Raw genomic sequence first — 16700 nt, 5'->3', positions numbered from 1 at the left:
CCACAATTACAATACCAAATTATTATACTAAAACTAGCATCCAAATATATATATATATATATATATATATCCTAAAAGAGAATTAGAGAAGAGACAGATAAAAAAAAATTAAAATAATTAATTCTAGATGTATACATATATATTCATACAAGTGGTGGGTGTAAACACAATACCTTTGCAATCTTATATTTAAATTTGTTAGTGAATTTGATGAATGAGAAAGATGGGTTGAATTTAAAAATTGATAATAGTTATATACTAAACAGTTAACAACTTGGACATTCTTAGAAAGAATAAAAATAGTGGCAGAATTTCAAAATTATTATGAGTTCTCTACTTTAAAATAATAGAATAGATTTATTCAACTATAAAAATTGAACAGCAAATTCTATTATATACATTCTTGAAAGGGGTGTACCATATGCACCTCTAATTATGTCATTTTCTTCTTTAGTTATTATCGATTTTCTTATTTAATTATGACATTACTTTAGTTATGACTCACGAGGTATTTTGTTATGCCTTATGTGGTGTTTAGTTGTGACTTTTTTGTTTTGTTTTGTTTTTTTTTTTTTTTTTTTTTTTTGTTATGTCTTAGAAAGTATGGAATTATGCCATTTTCTTCTTTAGTTATAAGGACATATGATACACACCTTGTCTTTCCCAAGTTGAAAGTACATAAAAACTAGCATAACAAACTATACATAATAGTCTAAATTATTAAACAAAACTACTCAACTACATGTTCAACCAACCATACATAAATAATCAAGAATTAAATAAATTAGACTCAAATAAAAACATTTAGATACACAATTGACAAAATGAAAATTTTGAGAACGAAAGTGACACAAAATACATATTTTGCAACATTAATTTACATATAGATATGGAATAGACAGCATATAAGGTAGCCAAAGTATGCCCCCAAACTGTCAAGTCATATAGCGATCCCGGGTTTACTCTTGTTGTACAGTGATCCGGACATGTGTCCGTGGATGATAGTAGTTGATTATTACCTGGTGTACATCTTTTCTTACTTTGTATTTGAGTTATAGGATGTGTTGGGTAGATTTGTTACAGGTTGGTTGAGATTAGAAACCAAAACTAGTTGCCCAGATTTTGACCTGTCCGCTCGAGCGGGAGTTTCACCCATCTAGTATTTCCTGTGCTGTGTTCGACGCTCGAGCGTGGGATTGGCCGCTCGAGCGGGATTGTGTGAGTGCCGCTCGAGCGGGGAGTTGGAAGCTCGAGCGGGAGACCTGTCTGCAAAAGTTCTGGGAGTGGCTGTATTTCACCATCTAGTATTTCACCATTCACGTCTTGCGGTGCATCCGGGAGGCACTAAGATGTATCGGGATTTGGGTCGCCAGTTTTGGTGGCGGGGTATGAAGAGAGATGTGGCTGTTTTCGTATCGAAGTGCCTTACTTGCCAGTAAGTAAAGGTCGAGCATCAGAGGCCAGCGGGTTTGTTGCAACCCTTGCCTATTGCCGAGTGGAAGTGGGAGCATGTCACTATGGACTTCGTTGTAGGTCTCCCGAGGACTCAGCGGGGTAGTGACGCCATTTGGGTTGTTGTAGACCGGTTGACTAAGTTGGCGCACTTCATTCCTATGCGCGTGAGAGATTCGGTAGACCATCTTGCCGACTTGTATATTCGGGACATAGTGAGACTGCACGGGGTCCCAGTGATGATCGTCTCAGATAGAGATCCTCATTTTACTGCTAGGTTGTGGCAGAGTTTGCAGAGTGCCTTGGGCACTAAGTTGACCTTTAGTACGGCTTATCATCCGCAGACTGACGGGCAGTCCGAGCGTACTATTCAGATCCTTGAGGATATGCTTCGGGGTTGTGTCCTTGACTTTAGTGGGACGTGGGAGAGGCACTTACCATTGGTGGAGTTTGCCTACAACAACAGCTTTCAGTCTAGTATCAGTATAGCACCGTTTGAGGCCTTGTATGGCCGACCATGTAGGTCTCCAGTTTGTTGGGCCGAGGTGGGTGACGCACCTTTGTTGGGTCCGGAGTTGGTTAGAGAGACGACGGAGAAAGTTGAACTTATCCGTAGGAGGCTGGTTACAGCCCAGAGTCGTCAGAAATCTTATGCCGACCGTAGGAGGAGGCCTTTGGCGTTTGAGGTAGGTGATCATGTCTTCTTGAAAATATCACCTAGGCGAGGTTTGATGAGGTTCGGGAAGAGTGGGAAGTTATCCCCTCGGTTTATTGGGCCTTTTGAGATCCTTGAGAGGATTGGCGAGGTTGCTTATCGTTTGGCCTTGCCGCCGCAGTTGTCCGGAGTACATGACGTCTTTCATGTTAGTATGCTTCGGAAGTATGAGCCGGATCCATCGCATGTATTAGATTGGACCGACTTAGAGGTAGCTGAGGATGCCTCGTATGAGGAAGGACCAGTTCGGGTCTTGGATAGACGGGATCAAGTCCTGTGTGGCAAGACCACCCCTTTAGTGAAGGTTTTGTGGAACATCACGGAGTGGAGGAGGCCACTTGGGAACGTGAGTTGGAGGTCCGCGAGAAATATCCAGACATGTTTATTGATGTGTAATCTTGTATTTAGACTTTGTAGTATTGTTGGACTTAAGAGCTTTATATATGTCTTAAGTTGTAAAACATTGGTAGTGTTTTGGTTTAATGGGAGTATGTTGTAGAACTTACCTTGATATGGGAAGTTGATTATGATATTGCATATGTTGGCTATATTGTAGAATTGGAGTTGTGTCATGTATATTGATAATGATATGAACTGTGAACCATGCATGTTGAAAATGGTTGGAAATGGAAGGAAATTGCATGATAATAATGCACTTATAATATACATTGTGAAATACCTCTTGAAAAGGGATGGAATTGACCGGTAATGGGTCGAAATGTTTAAATATCATGTCGTAATATTGTTGGACATGGGGAAAACCTATTTTTTTGAACTTGTGTTTAATTTCGAGGACAAAATTCTTTAAGGGGGGGAGGTTATAGCGATCCCGGGTTTACCCTTGTTGTACAGTGATCCGGACATGTGTCCGTGGATGATAATAGTTGATTATTACCTGGTGTACATCCTTTCTTACTTTGTATTTGAGTTATAGGATGTGTTGGGCAGATTTGTTACAAGTTGGTTAAGATTAGAAACCAAAACTAGTTGCCCAGATTTTGACCTGTCCGCTCGAGCGGTGGTTTTGGCGCTTGAGCGGGAGTTTCACCCATCCAGTATTTCCTGTGTTGTGTTTGACGCTCGAGCGTGGGATTGGCCGCTCGAGCGGGATTGTGTGAGTGCCGCTCGAGCGGGGAGTTGGAAGCTCGAGCGGGAGACCTGTCTGCAAAAGTTCTGGGAGTGTGTATCCGCCACTCGAGTGGGATTGTTGACGCTCGAGCGGGAGTCTATGAGTGACGCTCGAGCGGGGAGTTTGACGCTCGAGCGGGGCGACTTTTATATAAATCCGAGATCTGACTTTTGGATCACTTTTTCAAGATCTTTTCTCTCTCTTACTTTTCCAAAAAGCCATTTTCAGAGCTTCTCACTCTAAAACCGGCCCTTCTCTCTTAGATTTGATCTAGTAGGAGTTGTTTGCTCACTTTTGGTCTTTACGAAAGTTGTGTTGATCGTCGAGGGCTACATTTTAATCTAAAAATTTCAGAATTTGAAGCATTTTGGTTTTGGTCTTCATCTCCATTGGAGCTCAAACTTTGAGGTAGGGATATCCTACTCCTCTTTATGAGTTTTGTCTTTAAATCTTAGTATTTTGAGATGTTGGGGTTGGTTTAGTAATTTGTGAAAGTTTGGGGGCTTTTGTGTAAATTTACAAGAGTTGGGGTTTTAACTATATCAAACCTAGATGCATGTTTGGCATGGAAAATGTGAAATTAATGTTAAGACATTAATGAAAATGGAACCTAAGGGTTGTAATGTAAATTATGGAAAATGCCCTAATTACATTGGTTAATTAATTTGCATAATTAATTATGGGAAATGAGGAATTGATTTGGGAAGTCATGGGATAAAAGGGTGTAGTTGGATTATTTATCACTCACCTAGTTGGAATGTTGATTTAATATCCATTTGTGCATTTATTTTCTGCTTAGAAATAACTGCTTTGGGCTATCGGTGGGGGATAGTCGTGATTGTTGTAGACAATGCATGATGATTAGGCAAACTAAAACTAATCGATTGAATGTGTCATAGAGTATGACGGTGGATTTGATACATTAATTTTATGTATTGATTGATTGTGTATAGAACCTTTGTGTTTATATGCATTGTGTATAGAGGAGGAGATGGGGGATGTACTCCGCGGTTTAGGGGAAGATGGGGGATGTACCTCTAAACCGGATAGGATTGGAGGAGATGGGGGATGAACTCCGTAGACACAGCTCATATGCTTGTCTAGAGAAGTGAAGATACAGCTCATAGGCTTATCTTTGAGAAGTGTAGATACAACTCATATGCTTGTCTAGTGAAGTGTAGATACAGCTCATATGCTTGTCTAGTGAAGTGTGGATACAGCTTATATGCTTATCTGTTGATGCGTAAGATGTTTATCTGTTGATGTGTTGATATAGCTAGTATGCTTATCTATCAAATAAGGATGGAAAATGGAAAGTGATATAGACTCGTATGTTATGAAATTGTGACGTGATATATGCGGATGTATCGGTGTTGGCCATCTATCAATTGCTAATCTTTTAGTCATTACTCATAGTTGGTTTAGTATATCTCTGCTGGGCTGTGGCTCACCCTATATGGGAACATCATTTTCAGGTACAGGTAGCATGCCACTTCCGAGGACGTAGCTTGAGAGGCTAGAGGCGTGCAGACTTTTGTTGTTTTTTTTCTTTTTTTTCTTTTGATGTATTACATGTATATTCAAGCCAAGGGCTTAATGTGTAAATGAGTTAGTACTCTTTTGTTGTAACCAAGTGTTAGCTTGGAAAGCTGTAAGCCTTTAGGGCATTTGCTTTTGTTGTTAACATGTAATACTTTTTATAATGAAACTCTGTTGAATAGAAGAATGTGGAGCTTTTATATATATCAATGTATGTCTATATTGATGGGTTTAATGTTATTTTTTTTGAGGGCGTTACAAGTCATATGATCTCTGAGGAGATAATTCCTCCCTAAATAAAAGGTTTAGTGATAGTCTAAACCTGATTACTACATTTCTTATGCATAACATTAGCTCTAAAGAATAAAAAAATAGAAAGAAAAGAGCAAAATGAAACTTAGTGCAGAAACACTACAAGAAAGAATGTACTATGTTTTTCGCAATTAAAGTTACATAGTTGTGGTTATCATGAAATAAGTCTTAATAACATAAATTCAATACACTGTCTTAGCAAACAACAATGAAATAAAATATAAAAAAACCATAATAAACATGTTCATGTTGGCAGAGATGACAATTTTTATTTTTTTGCAATCCGAAAGAAAATAAAAATCAACAGTAATAAAAGGGATTTGCTTAATCATGACTCATGAGGTGATTAGGAGCTTGGAGTACTAGAATTCTGGGTGTTTCTGCAATTGAATTTCCTTCAACTGTATGCATTTGCAGCAAAAGACCTAATAATTATAAAACAAAACACATACTAAATGTAAGAAGGTGCAATATCGATGAACCAGATAAGTACTAAAAGTATAGGTGATTTAAACTTTGCTTGTTTCCATAGAAAAATTAAAATGACAAATGATGCATCCTAAAACTTCTCCTATCCTAAATCTACTCTTTTTAACTCTGAAATAAACAAACACAGCAATTCAGTTGGGGGCAAACCTGAAAGTTAATTGAATTGGCATTCAACTTGGAGATTCGTTTTTATCTTCCCTAACCCTTGCATTTTTCACCTTCCGATTGAAATAGTCTTGAAGACTGCCGAAATCGGTACCAAAAGGTCCTTGTTTTCTGGTTCGGGAACTGAGCTTGACTTCAGGGATATGCTTGATGATCCAGTAGTCTTTTCCTTGGTTGGGTTTGGGTTCCATTCTATCTATGAATTCTTCTGGCATACCAACAAACTGAAGAGTTTTGAGGTTTATGAGGTGGTGGATGCCAGATGGTACCTCCTTTAGTTGAGGGCTAGGCTCAATCGTTAGATGTTCAGAAAGAGGCAATGCTCCTTCCTCTATTATCACCGAATTCAATCCCTTGAACCCTACGAGAGTTAGTTGCTCAAGTTTTTGAAACCTTCCGACCTCAAATTACAATTGCTCCCCATGATATGCATCCCAAAGAACAAGACGTGCTAAACTAGGCAAGACTTGAAGAGCTTTTAGTGGATCATTCTTGGTCAAACCTGAATGGACTAGAGATAATTCGGCTAGATTTTGAACTTTGGGGATCCAGTCAAGCAACTTCTCTAAACGTCTGCCCAAGTAGAGACGTTGAAGATATTGAGGTGGAGATGATGATGATATATGCTGTAAATCCAGAATCTCATTATTACTTGAGGCCATTACACTCAAATGTTGAAGGTATTTCATCTTCTCAATGGCTGCACATAGAGCCCTCTCGTGTTGTCTTTCCAATTTCCTAATTCCCAACTTCCTTAGCTGCCTCAATTTCTCAAGCTCTTTAATTAGGCCATGATTTGTCTCCACAATCCACAAACTTTGCAGCTCCTCTAAACCCCCAATCCCTCCTTGTATCTTCACTCCTACTATTAAATCCCCCATGTATTCAGATTTAAAGTCATAAGAATAGGCAAGAAGATGTCGCAATTTACAGAGCCTACTGATTTCAAATGGGAGCTCACTCACGTGGGAATCTTTCAGATCCAAAGTCTGTAAGTTTTGCAACTTGCCTATGGACTTTGGAATTATCTCCACTCCCGTGCTCCTTATGCTTAGGTATCTCAAAAGAAATAGATTTCCCACTTCTTCATGAAGTTGATCCAAAGGAGCATCCTCAAGATCCAGCACTTTCAAAAGCTTGAAATTTGCAGCTACTGTACCCAATAAGGGCTTCTTTGGCAGCTCTCCCCATTGAAAAAGAAAAACAGAACGAACTGGGGATTTACTAATGCTTTTCATAACCTTATCCATGTTGCGGTAATGCATATGCATAGATAGCCGGTGAGTTGTGGCATTGAAACTTGAATTCTCTCTTTCCAAAATTTGACACAAACTAAACTCCTTGGACAATGAGAGAATAATCTCACGCACTACATCATGTACCTGACACCGTCCAACTCTTCCATCAAATTTTGTTTTTGACACTAGAGCTCAGTCAAGTATTCTTCTGTAACTTCTTCCAATGTTTTTCCATTCTGCTCTTTGACAAAACCCTCAGCTATCCATAGCCGAATTAGTCTCCCAGCTTTGATGGAGTAGTCTTCTGGCATTATGCCAAAGTACAAGAAACAAGATTTGAGGTGGTGAGGCAGATCATTATAACTGAACAACAAAATTTTGCTAATGCTTTTAAGATCAGGATTCCTTTCTAACTCAGAGTTCATGCCACCATAGAATTTTTTCCATTCGGATATACCCTTGTTTTTGGTGGACAAGAGCCCACCTATAGTTGCAATTGCAAGTGGCAAACCTTGACACTTTCTAACAATTACATGTGATACTTCCTCCAACTCAGGGGGACAATGACCCTCAAAGTCCAATTGGAAGGCTTTCTTGCAAAAAAGTTCCCAAGCCTTCTCTTCAGATAGGGCTTCAAGCTCGTGGACATGATCCATTGAAGTTTCTTTGCAAAATGTAGCAACCTGTTCACTGTGTGTGGTGATGATTACTCGACTGCCGTCACTATTTTTGGGTAAAACACGTCTTATGGATCCCCAAAAATCAGTTTCCCATACATCATCAAACACGATGACGTACCTCTTTTCAGATAAATATCTTCTTAACTTGTCAATGAGTGACTCAATTCCCTCGTCAGGTAGAACATTGTTTCCTGATAGCTGCTTTATCATTTTTTTGAGGAGCTCCTCTGGCTTGTATGATTGAGAGACAGTGATCCACACTTTGCAATTGAAGTGTGCAACCACTTCTTGGCTTTCATAAATTTTCTTGGCAAGAGTGGTCTTGCCGATTCCACCCATCCCAACCACCGAGATCACTGCTCATTGTGATTGATTTTTGTCAACCAATCTACTTATCAGTTCATATTTGGGAGATTCAATGCCAACGACTTCGTCATCCCCTATGAAAAGGGAAGCCAGTCGAGGGTCACGCCACATGTTGTCCTTGGTGATGCTGCTACTGCTGGTGCTGCTATGTTCTGAGGAAGTACTAGTGTGGAATCCATATCGATCAGCTCCTTCCTTGATCTCACGGATTGTAGTCTTGATGTCTTGGATTTGAGAAGCTATCTCATGTCGTGGCTTTAGCTTAGTGATCGTCCGAGTGACTTTATGCAAGGAACCAAATAGTCCAGGTTGTTTTGGCAAGACCAAGAGAATGTGTTCATCGATAACATCTTGTATAAGCAACTTGCCTTACTAGTTTCACCCATATTTTTGCACCTTCATCTCCAGTTTTTGCTCTTGATTCTGCATCTTTTAAGAAAGAGTGTATGCGCTTCAATTCAGCTTTGATACTGACCATTTCCTTGCGAACACCCCTCAACAACTCTACTTCACCGGCTAACAATGTTCCCAAATATTGAATAACAGAGATCACCGCTCTTTCTGCCATTAGTTCTCCCTGCATTGAACACATCATAACTATTAGTTCTGATTATGCTTTAGGTGGGATTGTGTCCATGTCGAAAGGAAGTTAGTTAGATGATGATGATGGTGAAGTTTCAATTCAGTGCATAGCTCTGTTTATCAGTTTGTGAGAGAGGTGGTAAACTTCAGTCATGGAGAAATTAATTATTTTGGCCACATTTTCCTCCTAAAGGTTAGATAAAAGAATAGATTTGATTCACATTTTAGGTCTTGCAATAAATAAATAAATAAAACCTTTTATTATAGGCTGGCCCCTACAAATTTTTTTTTTTTTTAAAAAAAAGTGACTATCCCCTCCAGTTTTTTTTTTTTTTTTTTTTTTTTTTTTTTTTTTTTTTTAGAAAAAAAAATTAAGTGAACACAACAATGATCAATGGTAACATATATATCTGAGTGTAAAAGAGACACAACATCATTTTTCATCCTTAGATCATCCGTAGATCGTGCTTCAATCATAAATATGAGTAGGAATCTAGGAAAGAAAAGAAAAGAGACACCGAAATCATCACTTTGAATAAGAATTTCATGGATTTGAATAACAATTTATAGAGGAAAAAGTACGTAATTGATTTTGGGCAATAATACCAAAGTGAAGATTTCTTGATTTAAGTATGTTAGGTTTTATTCTTGGCAATCCCATTTGACAAAACTCCTTTCAGTTGTATTTATTTTCGCACTTTTTATTTCAGTGAGGCTATGAGTGTTTAGATGCGAATCCAACCCGAATTGTGCCTTTTAGAGAAGTTTGTGATGCTAATGCTTTCAAGATTGCCACTTCGCTGATTATGACGGGGATCGAGCTGCCTGGTCAGCTCACGGGGGTCGAGGGGACAGCGCCCCTTGGTGGGTCTGGCACAGCGCCACGGTGGGGTCGAGGGGCAGCGCCCCCGAAGCAAAATGCAAAAATGCATTCCAAGTTGCCTGTCCGCTCGAGCGGACATTACCCCGCTCGAGCGGAGATTCCCTAGTTCCAGCAGTTTTGGTCGCCTGTAAAAGTACTGAGATGTGTAATTTTGCGCTCGAACGGGTTCTCTAGCGCTCGAGCGGACCTCTGTTATATCACGCGCATATTTTGCTGAAGCCGCTCGAGCGGAGATCGCGGGACAGATTCTGTAAATTCGCGTGTTGGGTCAGATTTTAGGATAACGACTCCAGATCTTCTTTTTGGGTTCTAGGGTTTATATCTGGGGATACTTTGTGAGTTTTTCTTTGATGTTTTATTGAGTATTCAACTCATGGTTTAAAGAGAGTACATCAAAGGTTGTTTTGTTCTACAAAAGAGAGAGTTGTTCTTCGGTGGATTCTGAAGAATTCGAGCCTGAAGCTTTGGTGGATTCCGGGGTGGCTCATCGTAAAGACAATTCCGAGGTGAAGACGGGTTGGAAGAGGCACATAGAAGTTAGTTCAATTAGGCGTGGATTCGTTAGGTAATTGAGAGTATACCTGTGTAATTCCTTTAAATCTTCTTAATGGATTGTTTTGTGGCTGTTGCCTGTGGTTTTTTTTATCACAGTTGAAGGTGTCCAATTGTGGTTTTTTCCACGTAAAATCGTTGTGTCTCTTTGTCTTGATTGTTTGATTGGGATTGTTATATTCTGCTTAAAATTGATACATAATCACAAATCAACATCTAGGGGATTTCTAGATTTTTCAAAGTAGAATTTGTGGATTTAAAAAAGGCTAAAATTCAAGATGTGAGACTCTGATCAAGGAAATATTATTGTTGTCATAGCTAGAATTCTCAAATATATTAATATTATAGAGCTAAAAATGATGAGAAAAATATATAGATATGTGTTTGTAGAAACATACCTGCAGATTGATGTGCAACTCTGAAAACTTATATCAAAATTCCAAATTCTTGGCATTGCCTGCTTTGATGGTTTGTCAAATTTTCAGCAAAAACTTCACTGTATGGAAAGAGGCTTTGACTTACAGACTTTAGCCCTTGAGATTGGAATCATATACAAAGCATATACCTCTTTTAGCTTTATTATTCATCAGAATACAACCTCCACCAGCTGTACCTGAATAGATGGCTTATGGACTTATACTTGTGGTATGTATATATATTTCCCTCAATCATTATTTAAATTCTACTGTATGAGTTTCCTTTCACAACTTATGTATATAATATAATACAAGGTGATTTACTCCGAGAAATTTTGTGGCTCTTTGACCTCTCTATTCTGTGAAAATGAGGTTTTACGCTGTGTTTGGTTAGGGGATTTAAGGAGGGATTTGGAAAGGAAAAGAGAAAAGGTATGTGAAACTAGAAGAAATGTAGGTATATCTTATTCACATTTTTCCAACATTTTTCATTTCCCTTTCCAAATCTATCCTCAAATCCCCCAACCAAATACAATATTTGTAAATATATTAGGAAGGGACTAAGTACATTGAATCCATCTCGAAGAAGTCACTTTCATTCCAAATATCTTAATATGGTGGCTTTGTCTCAATTGAAAATCCAATTTCACACATTTTTAACCAATTCACTTGTGAAGGCATTATTGAATGATTAATTAGAACATAAGTGCTTATTTAGCCTTCATTTTTCAAACTTCTTCTTTTATGGGCAAAAAAAAGAAAAAAAGAAGTTACATTTTATTAATAATAATGAAACATTACAAAGGGGAACAGAAAAAGAAACTGAAGTAGGATAACCCCAACAATAAGACTGTACAAAGCATTTGTAAACTGCGAAAGAAATCCAAATAGAAAAGCATAAATTTGCAAGCTGGCAACACAAAGCTCTCTGCCATTTTAGTTTCATGAATCATATAAAAATAAAAAAAGAAATCCAATCTAAATAGAGAGATCACCACATTTCAGATCAAACTACTCTCTACCTTAATACAAATACCAAGAAACAACCCAAGACGCTATCCGCATTAAAACACAAAAATAAAAATAGAAAGGCCATAAATTTAATATTAGAATAGGACTGACCGACTCTTATTTGTGTCAAAATCCAAACCCAATAATTGTCTTACTTCCATGATAATGAATTTGTTCACACACTTTTTTCTTTTTAGTGAATGAACAACACACAAAATTTGATTGGTCCAAATATATAGACTCCATTCTCAAAAAGTGTAATAGCCTCACTTAAAATAGTAGATTCTACTATTTTACACCAATCAAAATGTATGTATGGTAAGTATGCCAATAAAATCGGACTCCGCTTCCATATAGTAGCCAAAGGCTTCCTTTAAAACCATTATATTTTCATTGAGAACTGTCTATCTCCCGCGATCCCAGAATTTTCTTCCTATACCATCCAAACAGTTTAAAGCATGAAAATTAATTTTAAAGGTGGTACTATATGTAAATAAATTCCATAACAATGCTTAACTACATTTTGATGTACCATACATTTAGTTATGAACTTATATGATTTTATATCATAACTAATACCATATTAGTCATAACTACTATCATATTAACTCATAACTTAGTTATAATCAATTATTGACTTATACCATATTACTTCATAACCAGGTCATAACTAATTTATTTAAATAATTTGACTCTCAAATTAGGCAACCGGGTAACTGGTTACCAAACAGAGCAAAGTATCAGAGTAGTCCAACAGTTTGAAGTCAGTTGGCCTCCGTCTCTGGCTCGTACTCTTGCTCTTCTCTCCTCCTCCCTCCTCTCTTCCACCATAGCCGAAGCTTCAACCATTGCCGAAGACCACCAGCCGCGTCGGCGTCGAGGCCACCATTCTCTCAGTGTAGACAGCTTTCTTCATAAACTCTCACTCTCTTGACATCAAGAACTAGAGTTTCTTCCATTCTAATCGAATATTTCCGAGAGATATTTTCTGTAGCTTAGGTTTGTTTCTAACTCTAAACTTCATTTACATTAGGGCTTTTGATTTGAAAACCCTAACCCTTATTGAATATCTGATATTAAGGTTGGTTCTTAATGAAAATTAACATCTGTATCCAATAGCTGTGCCACTTTGATTTCAGAACTGAAGAATGAATATCTGATATTAATTTTTATTTTATCAGCTTTTTCCTCTAAAAAAGTTCAAAATTTGTAATCCAACTATTGGCTCTTTCTCTATCTCTCTTTGATTGTATCTAGAATCAGCAATGTCATTGATCACATTCCCAAATCATCATCTGTTATACCTTTCATAGCATAAACAAATAGTTAAAATAATGATAATGAACCTGCCTATCAACAACTAGTCTAACTGGACATAAGAAATTTCACATTAACAAACAGTATATGTCGGATATGCATGATATGTGCCGAAACATCCAACTCATATTTTCAAATTTTGTTTCCCAAACAAATTCTCTGTTCTTATGAGAAATAACATAGGAATAGATTCATCAAACAGAACAACCAAAAATGGGTTAATCTGGGAAAGAAATTCAAATATTCTTAGTTTCACACTTCTATGATATAACAATCGCGTAAATTCGAGTATTTTGTTGATTTGTAGAGATGAGCTAAGCTGCCGTGAATCGTAGGCTGCGTTTACTAGAAAAAGTGGTGTTTGAATTTGCTGAGCCATATTTTGGGGGAAAAAACATTGCAACATAGTTGAGATGTATTGGTACAATTGACAAGAAATTAGGGAATAAGGAACAATACGATTGAGATAACAAACAACTCTTACCAAACCAGGTTCCATTTTTGAAAGTGCACGATATGGGTAAATTTTTTGCTGATCCTTGAGTAGCGGAGTCAAATGAAAGTTAGAATCTGAACTCACATCAGCAAAATGAAAACCACAAAAATTGTAATGGAAACATCATGTGAGAGAGAGATTGAGAGAGGGTACATGTGTGGTGACTACGTCGTTGTAGAAGGCTTCAATGTGTTGTGTTCCGGAAACATCCTTCCTGTTTACAGTACCATGGTGTTTTTAGTTACAGAATAAAATGAAAAATTTTCAATTCTTGCATAATTCAGAAATATGATTGTGATTGTAAGTCGTATAGAAGAGCTTACGTATTGATAAAATAGCCAGCGTCCGAAAGGCATTTTACTTTAGTACCGATGGGTAGGAGAGCTCGGAAGCAATCACAATGCAATATGGATGTTAAACCACCAGCTGAACCACCCGAGATGATAGCCTATTTGAACAGAGTTTTAGGAGTAATTAAGAACAATGATAATGATGATGAAGAGGGAGAAATAGAGTATGCAACATAGATATGAACCACACATACATTTGCAGCATTCTTCATTCCTTTTGCTAATAGATCCTCAATAACAGCGGCAAAAATCCTTGCACCTCTGAAGTGAAGATTAGTAGCCTGATGAAAGTAAAAATGCAATCATAAATCCAACAAAATACAAATTTACAAGCGATGTAGGTACTAATCTCCTAATTTTGTTGTAATTGCTACTAATATAACTCACGGGATTGACTGCTTCGACATCGCCTGTAAATGATGACCCATCGCAGTACATAACCTTGATCCTATTCCAATTGTAGAAGTCTGTGTATTGAAATAGAGTTAATTTTCTTAATTAGGAAAGAAACTCAAAAACCTGTGAAAGTTCAAAGGGAAAGAAATGAAATCCAGATCAATTGGGCATACCTAGATTAAACTTTTGCAGGTTGCTCAGAAGCCCAGAGAAAGCAAGCTGATTTGCCATTTGCTTAGATGAACCTAGATGAGTGTTCTTACTGGCAAGGCAAGTTGTAACATTGTTACACCATCCTCCTCCCTGAAAATACACAGTAGACAATGTTCATTTTTTTTAATTTTTTTTTTCCAGGTAGGATGTTCTCTATAAAATCCATTAAAGATCTTGCAATGAAACTCTCAAAGCAATCAGTAAAACCAAATGACTAATACATCAAATGGGTTTTATAGAAAAGCGTCAAATGCCTAACTTACTCACTCACAATGAACTACCAAGGATAGTTATCTTAGCAATCAGGTGGGGTGGGGGTAGGGAGCGAGAGCATATAGAAGTTTCTAAGATTATGAGCATGTATATATTTTATATATTAAATATCCTCAAAAATTACTTTCTTCTGTTCAGTTGTAATATGTGTTTAAATATGAATTATTATTGAAGTTTGATGTCAACAAATTGTTTTCATGAAGTATAAATAATATAATATAAACACAAAGTATTAGAATAAGTTTGAGTTATTTTTCTTTTGTTTATTTAACATTTGTATGTTTCACAGCTTGTATCTCTGTTGAGAGAGATTTTCTTCTCGATGGGAGTTAGTTTCTTACTTGGGAGGACAAAATTATGTTTCCAAGTAAGAAACGTCACTCAAGTAAGAGTTTCCTACTACTAAACATCAAAGCACTCAATTACATCATTGCAATTATCCAATTAGCATTTCAAAAAAATCAAAATCAGTTCTCAATTCAATTTCCAATAATGCTGCAGAAAATTGGGTATCTTATATGATTTCACAATTCTTATTTTTCTTTTCAATCATCTTCTTAACAACAAACAAATCATTTTTGTATTGTAAAACAAAATGGTAAATGAAGGACCAACCTCAAAATGAACCAACCAATTGTTAATTCCTGCTCCAAACCCCTTATCAAGATGGTAAGTCGGGGGAGACCCATCCAAACAAACTGCACAATATCAGAATCCCAAACACATTATAGTCAAGATTGTAAAAAAAATTTAAATTGGCTTATTATGAAGAAGATTTTAACCTGCTTCTTTTGCAATAGCATTTTGAACATAAGTTATGCCAACATAGAAGCCTTCTGTTTTGAGCAATATCAGTACACAAACTAGCATTTGCAACCATTGTCCTAATCTCCCATTGGCCATTATCCACCTCTGTTAAACATACCATACCATTGAAATTCTAAGAATTATATGTAAATAACAGAGAAACCCAATAATAATAATAATAATAATAATAATAATTAATTAATTAAATTAAATTACAAGGAATATATTGGGAAATTTGAAACCAAATAACCAATATATGCAAATAGATATCGTACCGGTATTTTATGAAGAAACCATTTATTTTTCATTTAAGAGAGTGAACTGAGATTATATCAAATGAATTCAGATAGGATTCAAGTCCTGATATGGGATACCTGAAAACGGGAAGAGATAGAGAAAATATATTGTTTTATTGATAGAGAATAAAACCCAGATGAGTATTTCGATATAAACAAGCTTTGAAAACCCAAACCCAGTATTGATAAAACAATAGTCTTCTACAGAAATAAGAAGTGGGCTTGAATTGAATTGATACACTAGTGTCAGTATATATATATATATATGAATTGTGTGGTGTGTTTGGTTTGGTTTTATTCTTTTTATTAACCAAAAGAGAAGAGAAGAGCCGACCGACAAGAATTGGCTCGAAATCCAATAAAAAAATAGAGGCACCAAAAAGTGAAACCCAAAAAAAAGCTGCTGCAATGCGAGAAAGAGAATTTGCAGCATAGAGAATCTTATCGGTTTACGTGCTCCTCTTTCTAAACTCTGCAATTAATGAATTACAGGTGGATAATAGTGATTACTGTTTTTTCAGGGGTTAAACTTTCAATTTCACTAGACGTTGCAATTTTTTATCGATAACAATCATTAAATGGAGGTTTCCCCTCAGGGGTGATGCTATGGTACATTTAGATGTACCATACATTTAGTTATGAACTTATATGATTTTATATCATAACCAATACCATATTAGTCATAACTACTATCATATGATCAAGCCCAACCATGTTTGGAAATCCCCTATGAGAGATTGTTCTAAGACGTAAGAAATCCCTAGTCAACCCATCATTGCTACCTCCACCGCCGCCGCCTTCATTACTTCCCCTCATTGCCATCCTTTTGGCATTACATGGTCTAATTTTTTTTTTTATCACCCAAGTAGAGAGAGAGAGAGAGATAGCTTAATCCTCCAAGGTGACCATAAGGGACGAAAGAGCAACAAAAAGCACAACAAAAGATAATGACCTTCAATAAACCCCTCCCACTTCCAACTTAGTTACTCCCACTCTTCCTAGCAGGATTACCAACCATCCTTG

At 37.0% G+C, this 16700-nt stretch overlaps 2 protein-coding genes across 2 annotated transcripts in view; one reads left to right on the top strand and one right to left on the bottom strand.

Moving 5' to 3' along the window:
* LOC114315999 (uncharacterized) overlaps window positions 1-16700 on the top strand; it is a 257057-nt gene that overhangs the window by 114547 nt on the left and 125810 nt on the right. The window lies entirely within an intron of this gene.
* LOC114307177 (pectin acetylesterase 8-like) lies at window positions 13404-15901 on the bottom strand. Its single transcript, XM_082873206.1, has 8 exons — window positions 15756-15901; window positions 15357-15486; window positions 15190-15272; window positions 14262-14391; window positions 14080-14159; window positions 13887-13973; window positions 13666-13790; window positions 13404-13556 (listed from the first exon to the last, which is right to left on the bottom strand). The coding sequence occupies exons 2-8, from the start codon at window positions 15475-15477 to the stop codon at window positions 13466-13468; spliced, it is 717 nt and encodes a 238-aa protein (XP_082729332.1). The 5' UTR covers window positions 15478-15486; window positions 15756-15901; the 3' UTR covers window positions 13404-13465.

Source organism: Camellia sinensis, chromosome 6 (genome assembly GCF_055761805.1).
Source record: "Camellia sinensis isolate YWXY chromosome 6, ASM5576180v1, whole genome shotgun sequence".
NCBI lineage: Eukaryota > Viridiplantae > Streptophyta > Magnoliopsida > Ericales > Theaceae > Camellia > Camellia sinensis.
This window is presented reverse-complemented; position numbering and strand designations above follow the sequence as displayed.

Excerpts from the sequence above, each read along its gene's own strand:
- LOC114307177 (XM_082873206.1), bottom strand. The coding sequence starts at position 15,477 with ATGGCCAATGGGAGATTAGGACAATGGTTGCAAATGCTAGTTTGTGTA. Across the intron at positions 15,273-15,356 it reads TGCTATTGCAAAAGAAGCAG|TTTGTTTGGATGGGTCTCCC; the intron begins GTTAAAATCTTC and ends GATATTGTGCAG. Across the intron at positions 14,392-15,189 it reads ATTGGTTGGTTCATTTTGAG|GGAGGAGGATGGTGTAACAA; the intron begins GTTGGTCCTTCA and ends GTGTATTTTCAG.